We start from the raw sequence: 21,610 nt of genomic DNA, 5'->3' as shown, positions 1-21,610 counted from the left end.
GTGACACTGAAGGGAACCCTTAAGAAGTGATAGAGCCGCCCATCTGCCTCGAAGGCAGTGTATTTGCGGTCACTAGTGCGGAGGGGGAGCTGGTGGAAGGCGGACTTAAGATCCACCGTGGAGAAGACCATGTAATGCGCGATCCTGTTTACTAGGTCGGATATGCGGGGGAGAGGGTACGCGTCCAGCTGCGTAAACCTATGCTTCTCCACGGTCTTTACCACCACTACTTGAGCTCTCCAGGCACTGTTGCTAGCTTCAATGACTCCTTCCCTCAGTCGCCTTTGGACCTCTGACCTAATAAAGATCCGATCCTGGGCACTGTACCGTCTGCTCCTGGTAGCGACGGGTTTGCAATCTGGGGTGAGGTTCGCAAACAGGGAAGGCGGATTGACCTTGAGATGGTGGCGACCGCTGGCCGCACGGGGACCGTGGAGAGGTTTGTGGTGGCGGTCCACATTCGCCGCCAGAGACCGCACGGGCCTGGCATACCACCACGAAGTGGCCCTTTTTACCGCATCCCTTGAAGGTGGATGCGCGGGCCGGGCAGCGCTACCGGGGGTGCTTGGGCTGCCTGCAAAAGTAGCAGCGGGGCCCCCAGGGGTTGCCAGGCCACCTTGCAGCACAAGCTTGTGGGGGGATGGGGGATGTCTCGGGGTCGGCTGCGGAGGGGTTCCACGCTGCCCAGGGGGCTGCCGCGCGGTCGGGAACATAAACGCGGGCGTTTCTGGAGGCCACATCCAGGGAGCCTGCAAGGGCCTGTGCCTCCTTGAGGCCTAGGGTGTCTTTTTCCAGCAATCGCTGGTGGATTTGGGAGGACAGCATACCTGCCACAAAAGCGTCCCGGATCAAGAGTTCTGTGTGGTCGCTCGCCGAAACTTGCGGGCAGCTGCAGTTTCTCCCCAACACCAGGAGCGCACGGAAGAATTCTTCCAGCGATTCGTCGCCTCGTTGCTCGCAGATGTCGGGTGTAGACCTGGTTTACCGGGCGAATATAATGTCCTTTTAGCAGCTCCATTGCTGCACGAAGTCCTCTGCATCCTTGATGAGGGTGTAAATTTCCGGGCTCACCCTCGAGTGCAGGACTTGCAATTTCTGTTCTCCCGTGGGTGTGTTTTCAGCCGTTCAGAGATATCCTTTAAAACACGCCAGCGTGCTTGAAGATTGCCGCTGAGCTCGTCGCATGGGGGCTGAGTTGCAGACGCTCCGGCTTGATTCGGAGCTCCATCCTTTTAAATCTAGCTTATTAAATTGATGCACGATCAATGACCACTAAAGCGAGGTTGTAGTCCAACTGAAGGCTTTAATAAGCTAGATGTTTCCCCCAGCAGCTCAGGTACAGAATGAAGGCTGCTGGGGCAGCACGGGCTCTTATACCCCACCTTGCACGGCGGAGCTACCAAACAGCTTGACCAATAGGAAACATACAATATATACCAATGGTGTTCCAGCATTATCCGGTACCGTAATACCTCTACACAGACTACCACAGGGCCCTTGCTGTTTGTGGTTTTTACATGAATGTCAGAGGGTTGATTAGTAAGTTTACAGATGATACGAAAATTGGTGGGGTGGTAAATAGTGAGGATAGCCTTAGATTACAGAAGGATATAGACAGGCTGGTCAGTGGTATTCAATCCAGATAAGTGTGAGCTGATGCAAATAGGGCATACAAGGCCAGGGAATACATGATAAACAGTAGGGAAGCACCGATTAGAGAGACCTTGGTGTGCATGTACACCGGTCCCTTAAAGAAGCAGAGCATGTGAATACAGTGTAAGAAGGTATATGGTATATTTGATTTGATACATGTACCGAAGTACAGTGAAAAGTATTTTTCTGCGGCCGAGGGAACGTACACAGTACGTACATAGACAAAAAGAATAATCGACAAGAGAACATTGGCAAACGGTACATCGACAAAGTGATTGGTTACAGTGCGGAACAAGAGCCCAAACAAAGCAAACACATGAACAAGAGCAACATAGGGCGTTGTGAATAGTGTTCTTACAGGGAACAGATCAGTCCAAGGGGAAGTTGTTGAGGACTCTAGTAGCTGTGGGGAAGAAGCTGTTCCTATGTCTGGATGTGCAGGTCTTCAGACTTCTGTACCTTCTACCTGATGGAAGGGTCTGGAAGAAGGCAATGCCTAGGTGGGAGGTGTCTCTGATAATGCTGTCTGCCTTCCTGAGGCAGCGGGAGGGGAGGTGTATACAGAATCAATGTGGGGGTGGCAAGCTTGTGTGGTGCTTTTGGGCTGAGTTCACCACACTCTGCAGTTTCTTGCGACCTTGGGCCGAGCAGTTGCCATACCAGGCAGTGATGTAGCCAGATAGGATGCTCTCTATTGCACATCTGTAGAAGTTTGTGAGAGTCGATGCAGACATGCCCAATTTCTTTAGCTTCCGTAGGAAGTAGAGATGTTGTTGGGCTTTCTTGACTGTTGCATCAATGTGAATGGACCAGAACAGACTGTTGGTGAGGTGATCCCCAGGAACTTAAAGCTATCGACCATCTCCACTTCAGAGCCATTGATGCAGACTGGAGTGTGTGTCATGCTACACTTCCTGAAGTCGATGATACTTGCCTTTATTAGCTGAGGCATAGAGTTTAAGAGCAGGGAGATTATGCTGGAACTGTCTAAAACTGTGGTTAGGCCACTAGATATTGTGTGCAGTTCTGGAATCCATGGCACTTGCAGAGGAGATTTACATGGATGTTACCTGGGCTGGAGAGTTTTAGCTATGAAGAGAGATTGGATAGAATGGGTTGTTTTCCTTGGAGCAGAGGAGATTTGGGGGGGGGGGGGGGGCATGATTGAGACATATAAAATTATGAGGGGCATAGATAAGAGTACACAGGGAGAAACCTTTCCCCTTGGTGGAGGGAACAATGACCAGGCGGCTTGGATTAGGTTAAGGGGCAGGAGGTTTAATGGGGATGTAAGGAAAAACCTTTTCATCCAGAGGGTGATGGGAATCTGGAACTCGCTGCCTGAAAGGGTGGTGGAGACAGAGACCCTCATAACATTTAAAAAGTATTGAGGTGTGCACTTGCAATGCCACGCCATACAAGACCAAGTGCTGGAAAATGGGATTAGAACACTTAGGTGGTTGCTTTTGATCAGTGTAGACAAGATGAGCCGAAGGGCCTTTTGTGCTGTACACCTCTATGACTTTGCATTTCTTGCTCTTCCATGTGCTAGAGAAAAAAAACCTCAAAAATTATCAAAGGCATACCGCAGTAAAAAAAAAACACACAAAGAATTAAAAGTTTTATTGTTTGAGTCAGAGACCAGGTATCATAAAACAGCAATGTAATTAGGTTTGGTGTTTTCTATCAAAATACTTCAGTTTTCCAGCTGGATCCGGAATTATCTGAAGGAAAAGAGCATAAAAAACAGAAATCAAAACAATTGCAGGTTAGCTGCTCAGACAGGAGTGCACAATAACAACCAGAAAGAACAAAACCGAAACATTAAACCAACTGCTGCTCTTTAGTGATATTGTTCTATCCTTAAACCACATTCATCCAGCAAATAAATGTGTTTCCTTTCAGAGAATCTCAGGACATTAATTTCCCATTTAAGGAAAATACAAAATGGGTTATGATTTAGAGATATGCAATTTCTGAGAGAAAGCTATTTAGTGGCAACATTGCTTATCACAATGCATCTGCAAATGATCCGTTTAATATTCCAAGCAGTCATTTGAGAGAAATAATCACCGCGAGTTTTGAACAGTCTGGAACACAGTGGCACAGGGGCAGCACGGTAGCATTGTGGATAGCACAATTGCTTCACAGCTCCAGGGTCCCAGGTTTGATTCTGGCTTGGGTCACTGTCTGTGCGGAGTCTGCACATCCTCCCCGTGTGTGCGTGGGTTTCCTCCGGGTGCTCCGGTTTCCTCCCACAGTCCAAAGATGTGCGGGTTAGGTGGATTGGCCATGATAAATTGCCCTTAGTGTCCAAAATTGCCCTGAGTGTTGGGTGGGGTTACTGGGTTATGGGGATAGGGTGGCGGTGTTGACCTTGGGTGGGGTGCTCTTTCCAAGAGCCGGTGCAGACTCGATGGGCCGAATGGCCTCCTTCTGCACTGTAAATTCTATGATAATCTATGATAAGCAGATTGTTAAACAGACCAAGGAGGTCTCTAACTACGCAAGGAGGCAGAACGTCAAAGATACGAGGGTAGGAGGAAGACATACAATGATCGTTGGCATAAGGGAAAGAGTGACCTTTGGCCCATGTTCAAAATTATAACGAAGCAGGTACAAGTCAAAAGATCAGGAGAAATCCGGAAGGTACATAAACCTGCAGACAGGTGTTAAATCCGGAATTAAAATGGAATTGAACAGGATAGTTAACAGGCTAATGACTACAGGAAGTGTTTAATTGAAAGGACAATACCATACCTTTCTTAATGTTGTTGCCAGCCTTTTTTTCATTTACGTGGATATAAACAGCCATAAAGGAACTTTGCAAGTAAATTCGTTCTCACGGTGTTTGGGGGATAAGAAATGGGCAAATGGATGAGAAATTGGCAAAAGGAGTGCAGAGAGGAAACTAAAAGGTGCGTTCAAATGGAATAGCTTCCCAAGATAAGTGGTATAACCCAAGGCTTAATTAAGTGTTCCTTCTGCGCAATATATTCATTAAAATCTGCAGGACGGCACACAGAGCAGATTTAAATCTGTGAATTATAGAATCCTCCTGCACAGAAAGTGGTAATTTGGCTCCTCAAAAAGGCTATTCAATTAGTACAACTCCCCTGCTTTTTCCATTGGACAAGCAACTTTTTATTTTAACCATCCAATCTCCTTCTGAAAAAATGACGATTGAATCCACTTCCACTACCCTTTCAGACAATACATTCATTAAAACCGGTGTCCTCCAGTTACTGATCCTCCTGCCAGAGGATGGGAACTTTAAACAGTAAGAGATTCAACTGGATTGGGGGGGTGGAGGGCTCGGGCGGAGAGACACCCAAGTGTGCAAATTAGGAAACCAGATTAGCATGGGTATATAACTGCTAAAGATACACAAGGGTCAAAGCCAGGAGGCTTCAGCCAAAGTCAAACAAGACCTTGCTAAGTTGCCCAGACTATTCATTACAAAACTAGGACCACAATAATAAAGGAATACGAGGGTTGGGTATAACCACATTTGGAGTACTGTGCCCAGTTTTGGTCCTCATGTACGAAGAGCAAGGTTGATTCCACACCAGCCTATGCTAAAAAGCTAGATTTTATGCCTTGAGTAATTTACTGGAATTTGAATCCATGTTGTGAAAGACTGATATTATGGGGAATTGTAATGCCAAAATGTGACTGGCCTGTGAAACAAGGTATGTGGCGGATGTGTTAAAGACTATTCATTACAGTCCTTCAAGAAAGCATTCAGATGAATGTCTGCACATTCAGTCTCATGTTACATGAAAGATGAGAGTACATCAATCCTGAATAAATAAACAATGGCTTGGGATCTACTAATGTTCATGTGGGAACAGCAGAATTTGTACAAGAACGATATAGCCACCGGCCTATAGTATTCTGCAAGTATCTTGAGTATTGAAGAGGGGATATGGGATGGTTACGGTGATATAATAAGCACAAAGGATGGTGGGGCTGCATGCACACAATGGCCTTTTCTTGTTGAGGATGTGGCTGATGGGCCACTATCTGATCTTGTTGTCATTTTCTCCTTTGAGTGTCTCAATCTGGATTGCTTTTATCATTCCTTTAGGGATGTTTGGAAAAAATAAAACTATACCCAAGATGTGATCCAACAACTTTAGGGATAAAGTGGGAAGAATCTTTATGGGAACTAATGGAACAAAACAGAAAAAGCTGCAAGCAGAAAGGATCGAGACTTGAAAGCATTCACTTCATTTAGGAACGCTTGAGAGAACTGGAATACAGGCACTTATACAGATACAAACTAGTATCAAACTAGGGGCGGTTTAGCACAGGGCTAAATCGCTGGCTTTGAAAGCAGACCAAGGCAGGCCAGCAGCACGGTTTGATTCCCGTAACAGCCTCCCCGAACAGGCGCCGGAATGTGGTGACTAGGGGCTTTTCACTTCATTTGAAATCTACTTGTGACAATAAGCGATTTTCATTTCATTTTCATTTAATTTAATTTAATTTCATAGTATATGCAAGACACCCCTATAAAGAGAGACGAGAAGTATCATTTGGACATACATACATTTTTAAAAATAAATTTAGAGTGCCCAATTCATTTTTTCCAATTAAGGGGCAATTTAGCGTGGCCAATCCACCTACCCTGCACATATTTTGGGTTGTGGGGGTGAAACCCACGCAAACACGGGAAGAATGGGCAAACTCTACACGGACAGTGATCCAAAGCCGGGATCGAACCTGGGACCTCAGCGCTCCGAGGCAGCAGTGCTAGCCACTCTGCCACCGTGCTGTTGGGCATACATACATATACATCATGAGACACCTAGGTTTAGGGAGAAAAAGGTAGCTCCAGAATAAGAGCAATGAATAAAGTTGAGGCCCAGGAGAAGCAGTTTTACAAAGGATTTGTAACACGGGACAGTCAGCTCGAAAGTTCTTTTCAGACTTAAATGTCAAGTACAGATTGTATTTTAAGGACAGGTAGTGAGGTGGTTGGGAACGACCATAACTACATACGATTTTGATTGGTTGATTCTGTGATTGTTGCTCATGAATGGAGAGATGAGTTAGGAAATCTTTAGTTTTTGATCCAGATCCCTGTAGGCCTTTCATTAATTGAAAACCACCAAAATCAAAACTTTGTGCTTCTGTCACTTAAGGTGTGAAGCATGCTGCTCAGCATAAGCACCTGGATCAAAAGCCAAGTTTTCTAACTCTCATCCCTCTATTCACTAAAGAGCAGCCATCACAAAATCAACCAATCAAAATCCAAGAGAAAATTCAAATTTCTTCAATCAAGTATCTGATTGAATTCTGAGGCAACATTGTGAAGCTGTCGGATTAATAACTTGTACAAGATCCAACAAAAGTAAAAATTCCTTTCAGTATGCTCAAAATAAATAAGCCAATGTTAAGTTTGGAAACTCTATTAGAAATGTCTACTTGTGATTTCTACTAAACTGTGACGTTCAGTTGTTCATTTTAAATCTTGTTCACAGATTCTCTCTACGCTCTCCAATGACACTAACCACCAAACCTGTCAGATCAAGAATAACCTGCGCAAATAAAACATTTCCAATTCCAGCAGCAAGTCCCAACTCACAGGTAACTCACTTCCAGTGGTCTAGTCTGCAGTGCTGACAGAACAGGAAACACTCATTTTAATATAGAATTGAAGCAGCACATTTTAAAGTTGTCAATGGAGGAAGCTGCTCGCTGTACAGGATGCTATTAAAAAGACAAGCTATCAAAGAAACCGGCACAAAAGCACTTCGCTATTAGGTACAACACCATTTTACATGTTGTCGATTTTTTACCATATAGAGCAATTTAACATCTGTAATCACGCCTGTTGCAAGTTTACTTACAAATCTTCTCGTGGCCACCACTTTTTCATGACATCTTCGGGTTTAATCTAATTAAAATATATCAGCAGCATGATTACAGATGTTAATGCACTTTGACCTTTTTAAGCTTGAATTTGGACTATATTTAAAGGCAATAACACCATAGATGTGACAAGGCAAACACAAAGGATAGTCGATATTTAAGTGTAATTTATGATATATAAATTGAATCTTCCTTTTCATAGAGATGAGGTCAGGAAAGATTTTAGGTTAAATAGTAATCTTACCGTATCACTTCCGGGTTTCCAACCAGCCGGGCAAACTAAAAAGAAACCAAAGACAACAAAATGAAAGCACATAAATCCAGGCTGCAGCTGAGCAACTTAAATGCAAAGAAACACTATTAATTCGTAAAACTATTTATTCCAAGTTATTTAATTTTGCTAATTTATAAATTTCATGCACTTAGTTCCAATAATATCCATGCACGTACCTTCACCGTGTGCATCGGTATATTGGAATGCTTGAACTAACCGCAGCGTTTCATCCACTGAGCGGCCCACTGGAAGATCATTCATTGTAATTTGTCTCAGTATTCCTTTGTCATCAATGATAAAGAGGCCTCTGAATGAAAAAATGCGAGTGTTGTCAATTTTATTTACCATGATGAATGAAACTGTACATTTAATGTAATTTACAAATACAAAATAGGCTTGAGAAAAAACAGTGGTAATCTATGTTTTTTGATATGTTGGAGGTATGCTCTTCAGCAATTTGCATTTATATAGCGCCTTTAGCAGAGTAAAATGTCTCAAGATACTTCATAGAAGCATCAAACAAAATATGGCACTGAGCCATAAGGAGATGTTAGAAGAAATTCTTCCTAATTTAGTTACAAACCTTACTGGTGGCAATCAGGAGTTGTGAGATTAAAATCCTGTGGTAATCAGGGAGTTTCCTTGCTCACGTTTAACCTTATTGTGTCCGGAGTTGATGTTGAAGGCAACTCCCTCCCGACTGTATACCACTGTGCCGTCACCTCTCCTGGGTCTGTCCTGCCGATGGGGTAGGCTATATCCAGCGATGGTGACGGTGGTGTCTAAAAAAAAACTATCTGTAAGGTTTGATTCCGTGAGTGTTGTGTGGGTCGGCTCTCCCAATTTAGGGATATTAGGATGGAGGACTCTGCAGGGTCACTTCTGTTGCCGTCCGGTTTCATTCCTGATTGACATTCTAGCAGTTTGATATCACTGAGTGGCTTGCTAGGCCATTTCAGAAGGCATTTAAGAGTCAACCATATTGCTGTCGATCTGAAGTCACATGCAGGCTAGGCCAGGTAAGGATGGCATATTTCCTTCTCTAAAGGACATAAGTGAACAAGATGAGTTTTTGCAATAATCAACAATGGTTTCATGGTTCAGATTTTATTGCTGTGGTGAGATTCAAACCCAGATTCCTAGAGCATTATCCTGGGAGTCTGGATTACTAGTCCAGAGACAAAAGCACTTAGCCACCAGCTTGCCTAATCCCATCTGCTAAAACTGCTCAATGTTCAAGGATGATACAAAGATAGCCCGCCCCCCAGATTCCTTTCTCGACTGCAGGCCATCTTCTTAAACCCCTCTCCTCATATCCCTCAATCTTCACTTCCAACAACTGTCAAGAGCTCATGCACTTCTTTGTCACAAAGACAGAGATTATGCTATCAGCTGCCTCTGCCACTTCCCTCCCATCTGGTCAAATATTCTTTAATGCTCCTCTTTGTCCTAGCCCTTAACTTGTATCTTTCTCCTGTTTCTTGATCTCTGTTTTGCCCATCTTGTCCACGAGTCCCACAGACTGTTCCCTTGATTCTATTCCTATTAAACTGCTGAACACCCAATTTTCCCTCCGAGCCCCCGTGCTAGTCGATATTGTTACCTTCTCCTCAAAAAGCCAACCCGTGCCTCCCTCTGTCCTTGCAAACTACCATCCCATCTCCTAACTCTCTTTCCTCTGCAAAATGCTCAAACATGTATTCCAAATCTATTCCCATCATTCCCGAAACTCCATGTTTGAATCGGGCTTGATAATTGCAGCTATGAGGAAAGATTCGATAGGCTAGGATTCTTTTCCTTAGAAGAGAGAGGCGAAGGTGTGATGTAACTGAGGTGTACAAAATTATGAGGGATCTAGGCAGGGTAGGCAGGAAAGACTTGTTTTCCCTCGCTGCAGCATCAATTACTAGTGGGCATAGATTTGTGATTTGCAGAACGATTAGAGGGGACACGAGGGAAAATCTTTTCACCCAGAGGGTGGTGGGTGTCTGGAATTTACAACCTAATTTGGTGTTGAGTCTGAAACTCATTTAAGAGGTACTTGGATCTGCATCAGAAATGCTGAAACCTGCAAGGCATGGACCAGGTGCTGGAAAATTGGACTAAAACAAGCAACTAGTTTCTTTATTCTTTTCCTTGGCAAACCCGATGGGCTGAAATCCTTCTTTCTGCATCATAACTTTTCTGTAGTTCTCTTCCTGATCCTGCACCATTACCACTGGTGTTCCCCAGGAACCTGGCCAAGTCCCTTTTCCCATTTTGCATCTACATGTCACCCCTTGGCGGCACCATCCAAAGATCATGTTAATTTTCACATGTATGTTGACAACTTGCAGCTGTACCTCACCACCACCTCCCTCACTAAATTACTAGCCTGCTTATTTGATATCCAGTACTGGATGAGCAGAAATTTCCTCCAAATTAAATATTGGGAAGACTGAAGCCAGTTTTCGGTCTCCACTTCAAACTCCATTCCCTCGCAACCAACTTTGTCCCTCTCCTTGGCAACAGCCTAAGAGCAGGCTAATCTGCTCACAAGCTTGGCATCACAATTGATCCTAAGATGAACTTCCGACCGCATATCTGCACTATCTTTAGGCCATCTCTTCTGTAATGTTGCTCAACTTCATCCCATTTCAGCTCACTACTGCTGAAACCCTCACTCGTGATTCGTTACCTCTACATTCTAACTATCCCAACACACTCCGAACTGGTTTCCAACATTCCACGCTCTTATAAACTTCAGGTCACCAAAACCTTTGCTGCATGTGTCTTAATTCATAGCAAGTCCTTTCCCCGTGCTTGCTGACCTACACTGATTCACGGTCAACCAATGTCTTGATTTGAAAACCTTGGTTTCAAATCCCTTCATGGCCTCCTTGCCCCTTCCTCGCTCTAATCTTCACCAACGAATCCCACAATTCTCCAAGATACCTGCGGTCCTCTAATTCTGGCCTTTTGTACATTCCTAATCATGGCCAACCACACCAACATATTCTGATCATATTCCAGACTTGAGGGGTACTGGACCCCCTTTTTCGAGGCCATGTCCAAGGTGGTGAGGGTGAGGATGGAGCCATGCCCACTAGTGATGGTCTTCGGGGTATTGGAATAGCCAGAATTCTCTACGGAGAGAGGGGCAGGCACCCGAGCCGTTGCCTGCCTGATCGCCTGCTGGAGGCTCCTGCTCGGCTGAAGATCAGCAGCATCACTCAAGGCCGCAACTGGCTGTCCGACTTAGCGGAATTCCTTAAATTGTAAAGGATAAAATTCTTCACTTGAGGGTCAGAGGAAGGCTTCCACCACACGTAGAAGCAATTCACCATCCTGTTTCAAGTGCTGTTTGTGACCAGCAACCAGTAAGGGATGGGGGGCCATTGACAAAAACAGATAGTGGAGGAAGAATAGAGAGGGCGTGGTGGGGGCTGGAGAAATGGAAGGGGGTGGGGCATCAACCAGGATATAGGGCAGCAAGGCAGAGGAGCCGGGGGGGACAAACGGCAAGGAAACACATGGGTGCAATCGCAACAATGTAGGCCCAGGTAGCACCATCACACCCCTGGTATGTTTTAATACCAGGAGGCAACATGTATAAAGCTAAAAAGGCAAGATTGTGAAAACCGATAACTGGAGACACAAAGTGAGGGCACCCCGCACCGCTTCAGTACACTTTACCAGTATACATACCGGTTTATATTCCTAATTTTTGCCTCACAAAGCCACTCTGTAAATATCTTGGGCTGGATTCTCTGCCGGCTGCCCAGGGTTTTCCTGACGGCGTGGGCTGCCGCAGAATGGGAAACCGCATTGACTAGCCGGCGTAACGGAGGATCCCGCTGGCGGGGTCAAAGAGAAATGTGGCGCGGTGGAGCGGAGTATCCAGCCCCTTGTTATTACTGTGTGATGTTCCTTGCATTAGGGCAGCACGGTAGCATAGTGGTTAGCACAATTGCTTCACAGCTCCAGGGTCTCAGGTTCGATTCCTGGCTTGGGTCACTGTCTGTGCAGAGTCTGCATTTTCTCCCCGTGTGCGCGTGGGTTTCCTCCGGGTGTTCCGGTTTCCTCCCACAGTCCAAAGATGTGCAGGTTAGGTAGATTGGCCATGCTAAATTGCCCTTAAATGTCCAAAATTGCCCTTAGTGTTGGGTGGGGTTACTGGGTTATGGGGATAGGGTGGAGGTGTAGTCTAGGATTGGGTGCTCTTTCCAAGAGCTGGGACAGACTAGATGGGCCGAATGGCCTCCTTCTGCACTCTAAATTCTATCTATGTAATTATTATATTATAAATGCAAAACCAATACGAAGACTTTAAAAAGAAAATTGCAGGGCAGCATGGTGGCGCAGTGGGTTAGCCCTGCTGCCTCACGGCGCCGAGGTCCCAGGTTCAATCCTAGCTCTGGAGTTGCACATTCTCCCTGTGTTTGCGTGGGTTTCGCCCCACAACCCAAAGATGTGCAGGCTAGGTGGCCATGCTAAATTGCCCCTTAATTGGAAAAAATGAATTGGGTACTCTAAATTTTTTTTAAAATGGAAAGAAAAAAAAAAAAGAAAATTGGTAGTGTCTTTAGTCGCCTGGTCCCCAAGTTAGGGAATTCCCTCCCTACTCCTTTTCACCACTCTACCTCACTTTCCTCCCTCAAGACATTTATTAAAACCTTTGATCAAGCTTTTGTCATTGAACCCAAAATCTCCTCTGTGGCTCGGTGTCATTTTTTGCATTGTAACACTCCAGCAGAGATGTGTGATGAATGTAAGAAATTATCATATTTTATTGCAGTAACGTTATTAAAACCTTGGTTAAGATGCATGCAGACAATATGACTGCTAGAGTGGTGATTAAGGTTGTCATGAGAATGTCGCTTTAAGAAATGTTTGGCTGCTCCTATTATTGCAGTGATGTCAGAGTGTGGGTGGAGCTGGGCTGTCTGTCAGCTTTTTACTTTCGTTTTTGAGCAGGCTGCAGGGTGTGTTTTAGTTTCGTTTTCAGAGCTGAATAGCTGCAGTCACAGCCAGAATCTCTCTCTGTAATCTAAGGACTGTAAATCGACCCTGGTGATTTAAACTCATAACAGTAGTGACTTTAACCTGATGTGAAATCAAAGAGTGAAGATGAAGTTGAAGTGCAATTATCAGAAACGATTTTTGCTCAGATGGTTGAAAAAGAACAAGAACAGGTGGAGGATGAGGCGGATATTTTTTGTTCAGGAAAATTGGCGGAGTTACAACAGAAAGATATAGAAATAAAACGGATGTATCAGAAAGCATACACGGAAGAGGAATCTGAGTGTATACCAGAGTGTTAGTACCGTAAAATAATGTCTTGATGAGAAAATGGAGACCTTAACATCCGCAGGCGGATGAAAAGTGGGCAGAAGTTCATCAAGTAGTATTGCCGGTAGGGTATAGAAAGGAGGTGTTAAGAGTTGCACACGAGGTACCAGTGGGAGGTCATTTGGAAATAAGGAAAACTCAAGCTATAATCCAGAAACACTTTTATTGGCCTGGACTACATAAAGATGTAGTTAAATTTTGTCTATCATGTCACACATGTCAAGTGATAGGGAAACCTCAAGCAGTGATAAAACCAGCAACCTTAATACCCATTCCAGCATTTGAGGAACCTTTTACAAGGGTCCTAATTGATTGCGTAGGACCGCTTCCCAAAGCGAAAAGTGGAAATCAATATCTTTTGACGATAATGGATGTGTCTACTAGGTTTCCAGAGGCCATTCCAGTACATAACATTACAGCTAAAAAGATTGTGGAGGAGTTACTTAAATTCTTTACTAGATATGGACTACCCACAGAAATACAATCGGATCAAGGATCAAATTTTACCTCAAGGTTATTCAAAGAAGTTATGGATATCTTAGGAATAAAACAATTTAAATCAACTGCATACCATCCAGAATCGCAGGGAGTGTTAGAAAGGTGGCATCAGACATTAAAAACAATGTTGAGGGCTTATTGTCAAGATTACCCAGGGGATTGGGATAAAGGAATTCCATTCGTACTGTTTGCAATTAGTGATGCACCTAATGAGTCAACCAAATTTAGTTCTTTTGAAATAATGTTTGGCCATGAGGTAAGAGGACCACTTAAATTGATGAAGGAAAACTTGGTGAGTGAAAAATCAGAAATTACATTATTGGATTACGTGTCAAATTTTAGGGAACGATTAAATAGAGCAGGTGAATTGGTTAGACAGCATTTAAAAGTTGCACAACATGTGATGAAACGGGTAGCGGACAAGAAATCCAAAGTTTGTAGTTTTGCCAGTGGAGATAAAGTTTTAGTATTGTTACCAGTGGTAGGTGAACCTTTAAAAGCAAGGTTTTGTGGACCTTATCAAATTGAAAGGAAATTAAGTGAGGTGAATTATGTGGTAAAAACACCTGATAGAAGGAAGACTCACCGAGTGTGTCATATGAATATGCTTAAAAGGTACTTTGAAAGGGAAAGGTGAGGAAAAGGAGGTTATAATGATTCTCACCCAAAGTGACAAACCAAATCCAGATGACTGTGAATTTGACATACCTCAAATTAAATTGGAAAATGAGGATGTTTTTAAAAATTGGGATAAATTGTTGAGTTATCTTCCAGAGGAAAAACGAACTGACCTGAAAGAGTTATTGATGTCACATGGGCAAGTTTGTACAGATAAATTGGAAAGTACTAAAATGGCTATACATGATGGAGATGTGGGAAATGCTGTTCCGATCAAACAACATCCATACAGACTTAACCCTTTAAAATTGGCACAGGTTAACAAAGAGAGTGACAGTACGCTAAAAAATGGCATAATTGAAGTGGGTTGCAGCCAATGGAGCTCACCCATAGTGATGGTGCCTAAACCAGACGGTACCCAACGGTTGTGTGTGGACTATAGAAAGGTTAATGCAGTAACAAGAACGGACTCTTATTCTATCCAACGTTTGGAGGATTGCATTGAGAAAGTGGGATAATCAGCTTTTATTTCCAAACTGGATTTACTTAAAGGTTACCTAACCCTTTATCCGAAAGGGCGAAGGAGACTTCAACTTTTGTGACTCCAGATGGTATATACCAATTCAAAGTTATGCCATTTGGCATGAAAAACACCCCAGCCACATTTCAACGGTTAATTAACAAAGTTGTTTTAGGATTACCCAATTGTGCGGTATACATCGACGATCTGATAATTTTCAGCCCGGCATGGAAAGAACAGTTAAAACATCTGATGGAGCTATTCGATAGACTTCAGGAGGCGGGTTTGGTGATAAACCTAGCCAAAAGTGAATTTGGAAAAGCCCAAGTCACTCTCCTTGAGGAGCTTCCGATACCCTCAAGACAAAGGGAAATCATTAGATTTCTTGGCATGAGTGGATTTGATCGAACATTTGTGCAAAGGTTTTGTAGCATGGTTGCTCCACCGATGGACTTGCTGAAGAAACGTCGAAAATTTCAATGGACAGCGGAGCTTCAACAGGCACTTGACTGCCTGAAAGCTGTGATAACCAATGCGCATGTGTTGGAGAATTACAAGGGACTCTGTGATCAGTTTGAACTCAAGTATCTGACTTTAAAGAGAAATGCCGAGGCGTAGAGAAATGGACGGATCGTGCAGAGACCTTCTTGTTCAACGAGACTGTCAATCAGAAAGAATTTCAGTTGGAGGAAGAACAAAAATGGACTATATTATTATACCTGTTTGCGTGTGTTGTTTTTTTAAAAACGAAAAGTATATTTACTGTGTGCATTTCTTAAAGAATGGTGAAAAGGTGAACAATGAAATCATCTTGAAGTTGATGGTGTATTTATTTTTCTTGGGGGGAGGTGTCATGAGAATGTCGCTTTAAGAAATGTTTGGCTGCTCATATTACTGCAGTGATGTCAGAGTGTGGGTGGAGCTGGGCTGTCTGTCAGCTTTTTACTTTTACTGTCAGCTGCAGGCTGTGTTTTAGTTTCGTTTTCAGAGCTGGATAGCTGCCAGGTGTATGAATCTCTCTCTGTAATCGAAGGACTGTAAATCGATCCTGGTGATTTAAACTCATAACAGTAATGACTTTAACCTGATGTGTTTTTGTTTAAAGGTTTGTTAAGTCTTCTGGGCGTTAAAAGGACAGCTTACAGATTACTTAGTGTTGTATTCTTTGGGGGATGTATTTGATTTATTCGTTGCTGAGATGTTCAGTTTGTTTTAGAAAGGTTAACTGGAGTTCATAGAATAAACATTGTTTTGCTGTTTTAAAAAATACTTGTCCATTTCTGAAGTACCACACTTCTAGAGTGGGCCTGTGCTCCCCATACCACAATCTATTAAAAGTTGTGGTTCAGGTGAACTCCATGATTCACTTTGGGGCTCCCTGGGGCGCAATTCTCCCATCGGGAGTCTAAGTGCCGACGCCGGAGTGAAAACCGGAGTGTTTCACTCCGACGTCGGAGCCCGCTCCCAGCCCCCAATTCTCCCGCCCCCAGGGGGCTAGGAGCGGCATTGCGTCATTTACGTTCGCCGGGCCTTGGCGCCGCGTAAAAGCGGCGGCGCGTAAATGACGCGGCCGGCGGCACGCAAATGACTTCACCCGAGCATGCGCGGGTTGGCCGGCGCCAACCCGCGCATTCGCGGTTGCCGTCCTCCCCGAGGCCGCCCCGCAAGATGATGTCGGATTGATCTTGCGGGGCGGCGGAGGAAAGGAGGTCCTCCTTCAGAGAGGCCGGCCCGCCGATTGGTGGGCACCGATCGCGGGCCAACCCCCATTTGAGGTCCCCCCCCTACCACAGGCTGCCCCCCCCCAGCGTTCCTGCGCTGTTCCCGCCGGCAGCGACCAGGTGTGGACGGCGCCGGCGGGGACCCGTCGTGTTGGGCAGGCCGCTTGGCGCATCCAGGCCAGAGAATCGGCGCTCGCCGCGATTCTCCCAGCGGCCAGCCGTGATTCTCGCCGCGCGGGTTTGGGGGGGGGGGGGGGAAGAATCGCGCGCGTGCATCGGTGCGGTGTGACGGGACACGTGCGGCGCCCCCGCGATTCTCCCACCCGGCGTGGGGGTGGGGGGGAAGAATTCCACCCTCTAATCCCGGGCCCATAACAAGGTGTTGTAAAAGTGAGATGATCATTGCTTTGCAGGCAAAATGCCCTGCTAATAGATCTTGAGAACCATTTACTTATAGATAGGTATATTGTTTATGCGTGTAGATAATTTATGAGAGGTACTTTGTTTGGTCCTGGGTAACCAAGTCAAAGAACATCTAAGGAGGGACAAAAGAATTTGAGTACAGGTGGTCATTAATGGGAGGTGCCTGGTCTATCTGAAAAGTCAGTTGGTCCCAGAACTCTCATCTGAACAGATGTGTTTCAGTTTTGGCCCTGAAAGATATTCTCTCCAGAGATTCTGCATAGAGAAAAGTAAGTAGAAACCTGGTTGTTAACTTTATTCATGAGTGGTATTTGAAATAATTGGTTTGCTTAATTGGAATATCATGGTAGGTTTAATAATAATAATAAACTTTATTGTCACAAGTAGGCTTACATTAAAATTAATTTAAATTAAGCTAGAATTGTGCAGTGTAGGTTAACAAGGGCTGCCCCACCCACTCACATAACTGGTTGGCAGCTAAGTGTTAGTCACTTAAATCTACCTTGATCTAAAAGCAGGTGGGGGAAGGGAGTCAATTCAGGACAATTTAAAAAGAGCAACTTGTAAACTCACTCCCAGTGAGTTCTCCCAGTGAGCCAGAGAAGACACAGCCAGAGTGAGACAGAGCCAAGAGTGATTTGGGAATTTGATTCTAGGTGGGAATTCAAAGCTGGGTGGGAATTCGAAGCTGGGTGGGGAAGAAGTGCTTTTTATCCCTGGTAAGTGACTGGTAAGTAGTGTTTCTGTGTTCTTTTTCTTTTCAGTGGTATATTTCTTTATTTTTTTCTTCGTTGTTTATTTATTTATTTTTGGGGGGAAATTGAAATTGTTGAAGTTAACCGAAGGTTTAAGACATGGTAGGAGATCTCAGACCCGTGTCATGCTCCTCGTGTGCGATGTGGGAGCTCAGGGACACGTCCACTGTCCCTGGCTCCTTTATGTGCAAGAAGTGTGTCCAGTTGCATCTCCTGTTAGACCGCTTGATGGCTCTGGAGCTGCGGATGGACTCACTTTGGAGCATCCGCGATGCTGAGGACGTCGTGGATAGCACGTTTAGTGAGTTGGTCACACCGCAGGTGAAAGGTACTGAGGGAGATAGAAAATGGGTGACCAAAAGACAGAGCAAGAGTAGGAAGGCAGTGCAGGTGTCCTCTGCTGTCATCTCCCTGCAAAACAGATATACCGCTTTGGATACTGTCGAGGGAGATGGCTCACCAGGGGAAGGCAGCAGCAGCCAGGTTCATAGCACCGTGACTGGCTGCTGCGCAGCTGGGCAGGAAGAAGAATGGCAGGGCTATAGTGATAGGGGACTCAATTGTAAGGGGAATAGACAGGCGCTTCTGCGGACGCAATCGAGACTCCAAGATGGTATGATGCCTCCCTGGTGTAATGGTCAAGGATGTCTCGGAGCGGCTGCAGGACATTCTGGGGGGGGGGGGGGGGGGACGGGACAGCCAGCTGTCGTGGTGCACATCGACACCAACGATATAGGTAAAAAACGGGACGAGGTCCGACAAGCTAAATTCAGGGAGTTAGGAGTTAAACTAAAAAGTAGGACCTCAAAGGTAGTAATCTCAGGATTGCTACCAGTGCCACGAGCTAGTCAGAATAGGAATGTCAGGGGACTTCCGGGTGCGGCAATGACCAGCTAGGTCGATAGTTTCGGCAGCTCCCGGTGGAACGGACTTTTGGGCTCTTGATAGGAGCCCCAACGGCAATTTTAACGGCAAAAAACACTGTGCTGTAATCCAGAAGAGAATCCCCCCTGGACACGGATGGAAAAAAAGTGGCCGGATTGCGGTGGATCCTCTAGAGCAGCGGCCAGGAAGGCAGGCACAAAGCAAGATGGCGCCGGAAGGAGGCAGTTTAATATGGGGCCCTGACCAACAAGAGTTCCTGCGGCGTTGCGTGGAAGAACTCAAAAAGGAGATGAAGAAGGAGCTGTTGGCCCCGATATTACAAGCGACTGAGGGGCTAAAGGAGGAGCAAAAGACCCAGGAACAGGAGCTTCGGGTCGTGAAGGCAAAGGCTGCTGAGAATGAGGACGACATACAGGGCCTGGTGGTGAAAACGGAGATGCACGAGGCACAACACAAAAGGTGTGTGGAAAGGCTGGAGGTGCAGGAGAATAATGCGAGGAGGAAGAATTTAAGGGTTCTTGGTCTTCCCAAAGGTGTAGAAGGGGCGGACGTCGGGGAGCACGATGCTGCACTCGTTAATGGGATCGGAGGCCCCGACGGGTCCACTGGTGGAGGGAGCCTATCGAGTTATGGCGCGAAGACCGAGGGCTGGAGAAATTCCTCGAGCCATAGTGGTGATATTTCTCCGATATAAGGACAGAGAGATGGTTGTCAGATGGGCAAAGAAAACTCGGAGCAGTAGGTGGGAGAACGCGGTGATCCGCGTATATCAAGATTGGAGTGCGGAGGTGGCGAGAAGGAGGGCAAGCTTTAATCGGGCCAAGGCGATGCTGCACAAACGGAAGATTAAATTTGGAATGCTGCAACCGGCAAGACTGTGGGTCACACATCAAGGGAAACACCACTACTTCGAAATGGCAGATGAGGCGTGGACATTTATTGTCGAGGAGAAACTGGAGTGAGCGGGCCATAAAAAGAACGTTTGGGACAAAGTGGGGGGGGGGGGGGGGGGGGGGGGTGAATATGTGGGATGAAGGGGGGGAATAGAGGGAAGAGATGACTTCCCAAGTTGTTAATCCTGCGACCCTGTAACTTTTCTCTCTTCCCCATGTCGTGGAGGAGTGGGGGAGGGAGGATGAGGAGCTGAGGGCGCCGGCCATTGGGGGCGGGGCCAAAAGGGAAGCGCGGGCTTTGTTCCCGCGCTATGGTAATCACGGCGGGAACAGGGAAGCAGGAAGGAGGGGGCCTCGCACAGTGTGAGCCGAGGTCACGGGGGGAAGCCGAGGTCGGCCAAAGTTTGCTGACTTCTGGGAGCAACATGGGGGGTGCAATTATGCTAGTTTGGGATCTCGCGGGGGGAGGGGGGGGTTAACTGGGTTGCTGCTGCTGGGGAGAAGGGGGAACTGGTATGGGGGGGGGGGGGGGGTGGTCGGGGCAGGGGGGGGGGGGGGCCGCTTGGGGGAGATACGGCTACGTGGGAACCGGGTGAGGAGCTGGATTGAAAAAGGAGATGGCTAGTCGTCATGGGGGGGGGGGGGGGTAAAGAGCCCCCCAACCCAGTTGATCACGTGGAATGTGAGAGGGCTGAATGGGCCGATTAAGAGGGCACGGGTACTCGCACACCTAAAGAAACTTAAGGCAGTTGTGGTTATGCTTCAGGAGATGCCTCTGAAGCTGATAGACCAGGTCAGACTACGCAAAGGATGGGTGGGGCAGGTGTTTCATTCGGGGCTAGACGCAAAAAACAGGGGGGTGGCCATACTAGTGGGGAAGCGGGTAATGTTTGAGGCAAAGACTATAGTGGCGGATAGTGGGGGCAGATACGTGATGGTGAGTGGCAAATTGCAAGGGGAGGCGGTGGTATTAGTGAACGTGTATGCCCCGAACTGGGATGATGCCAACTTTGAGGCGTATGTTAGGACGAATCCCAGACCTAGAAGTGGGGAAGTTGGTAATGGGTGGAGATTTTAATACGGTGCTGGACCCAGGGCTGGACAGATCGAGGTCCAGGACCGGAAGGAGGCTGGCTGCAGCTTGGGTGCTTAAGGACTTTATGGAGCAGATGGGAGGAGTAGACCCCTGGAGATTTAGTAGACCTAGGAGTAAGGAGTTTTAGTTTTTCTCCTATGTCCACAAAGTTTATTCACGAATAGATTTTTTTGTTTTGGGAAGGGCACTGATCCCAAAGGTGACGGGGACGGAGTACACGGCTATAGCCATTTCGAATCATGCTCCACATTGGGTGGACCTGGAGATAGGGGAAGAAAAACAACAGCGTCCACCCTGGAGAATGGACATGGGATTATTGGCAGATGAGGGTGTGTGCTTAAGGGTGAGGGGGTGTATTGAAAGGTACTTGGAACTCAATGATAATGGGGAGGTACAGGTGGGAGTGGTCTGGGAGGTGCTGAAGGCAGTGGTTAGAGGGGAGCTGATATCTATTAGGGCACATAAAGGAAAGCAGGAGGGTAGGGAAAGGGAGCGGTTGTTGAAAGAACTTCTGAGGGTGGACAGACAATATGCGGAGGCACCGGAAGAGGGACTGTACAGGGAAAGGCAAAGGCTACATGTAGAATTTGACTTGTTGACTACGGGTAATGCAGAGGCACAATGGAGGAAGGCACAGGGTGTACAGTACGAATACGGGGAGAAGGCGAGTAGGTTGCTGGCCCACCAACTGAGGAAAAGGGGAGCAGCGAGAGAGTTAGGGGGGGTGAGAGATGAGGAGGGAGAGATGGAGCGGGGAGCGGAGAGAGTGAATGGAGTGTTCAAGGCATTTTACGAAAGATTATATGAAGCTCAGCCCCCGGATGGGAAGGAGAGAATGATGTGCTTTCTGAATCAGCTGGAATTTCCTAAGGTGGAGGAGCAGGAGAGGCTGGGACTGGGAGAACAGATTGAGACGGAGGAAGTGGTGAAAGGGATTGGGAGCATGCAGGCGGGGAAGGCCCCGGGACCAGACGGATTCCCAGCTGAATTCTATAGGAAATATATGGACTTGCTGGCGCCGCTACTGATGAGAACCTTTAATGAGGCAAGGGAAAGGGGGCGG

The 21,610-nt window shown here is 46.2% G+C and overlaps 1 protein-coding gene across 2 annotated transcripts in view; it reads right to left on the bottom strand.

Moving 5' to 3' along the window:
* Nucleotides 1-3,261: 3,261 nt before the first annotated feature.
* Nucleotides 3,262-21,610, bottom strand: part of prdx4 (peroxiredoxin 4) — a 45,461-nt gene continuing 27,112 nt past the window's right edge. Inside the window, exons 5-8 of one of the 2 annotated variants that reach the window (XM_072514388.1) lie at nucleotides 7,984-8,114; nucleotides 7,778-7,812; nucleotides 7,512-7,558; nucleotides 3,262-3,377 (exon numbers count right to left, since the gene is read on the bottom strand). In XM_072514388.1, coding sequence (XP_072370489.1) covers nucleotides 3,374-3,377; nucleotides 7,512-7,558; nucleotides 7,778-7,812; nucleotides 7,984-8,114 — 217 coding nt within the window. In that variant the 3' untranslated portion in view covers nucleotides 3,262-3,373. The remainder of the gene's footprint in view (nucleotides 3,378-7,511; nucleotides 7,559-7,777; nucleotides 7,813-7,983; nucleotides 8,115-21,610) is intronic. The other variant, XM_072514387.1, reaches the window with a different exon arrangement.

The sequence above is a fragment of the Scyliorhinus torazame genome, chromosome 8 (genome assembly GCF_047496885.1).
Source record: "Scyliorhinus torazame isolate Kashiwa2021f chromosome 8, sScyTor2.1, whole genome shotgun sequence".
Classification (NCBI taxonomy): domain Eukaryota; kingdom Metazoa; phylum Chordata; class Chondrichthyes; order Carcharhiniformes; family Scyliorhinidae; genus Scyliorhinus; species Scyliorhinus torazame.
The sequence above is the reverse complement of the archived record's forward strand: the minus strand, read 5'-3'. Positions and strand labels throughout refer to the sequence as shown.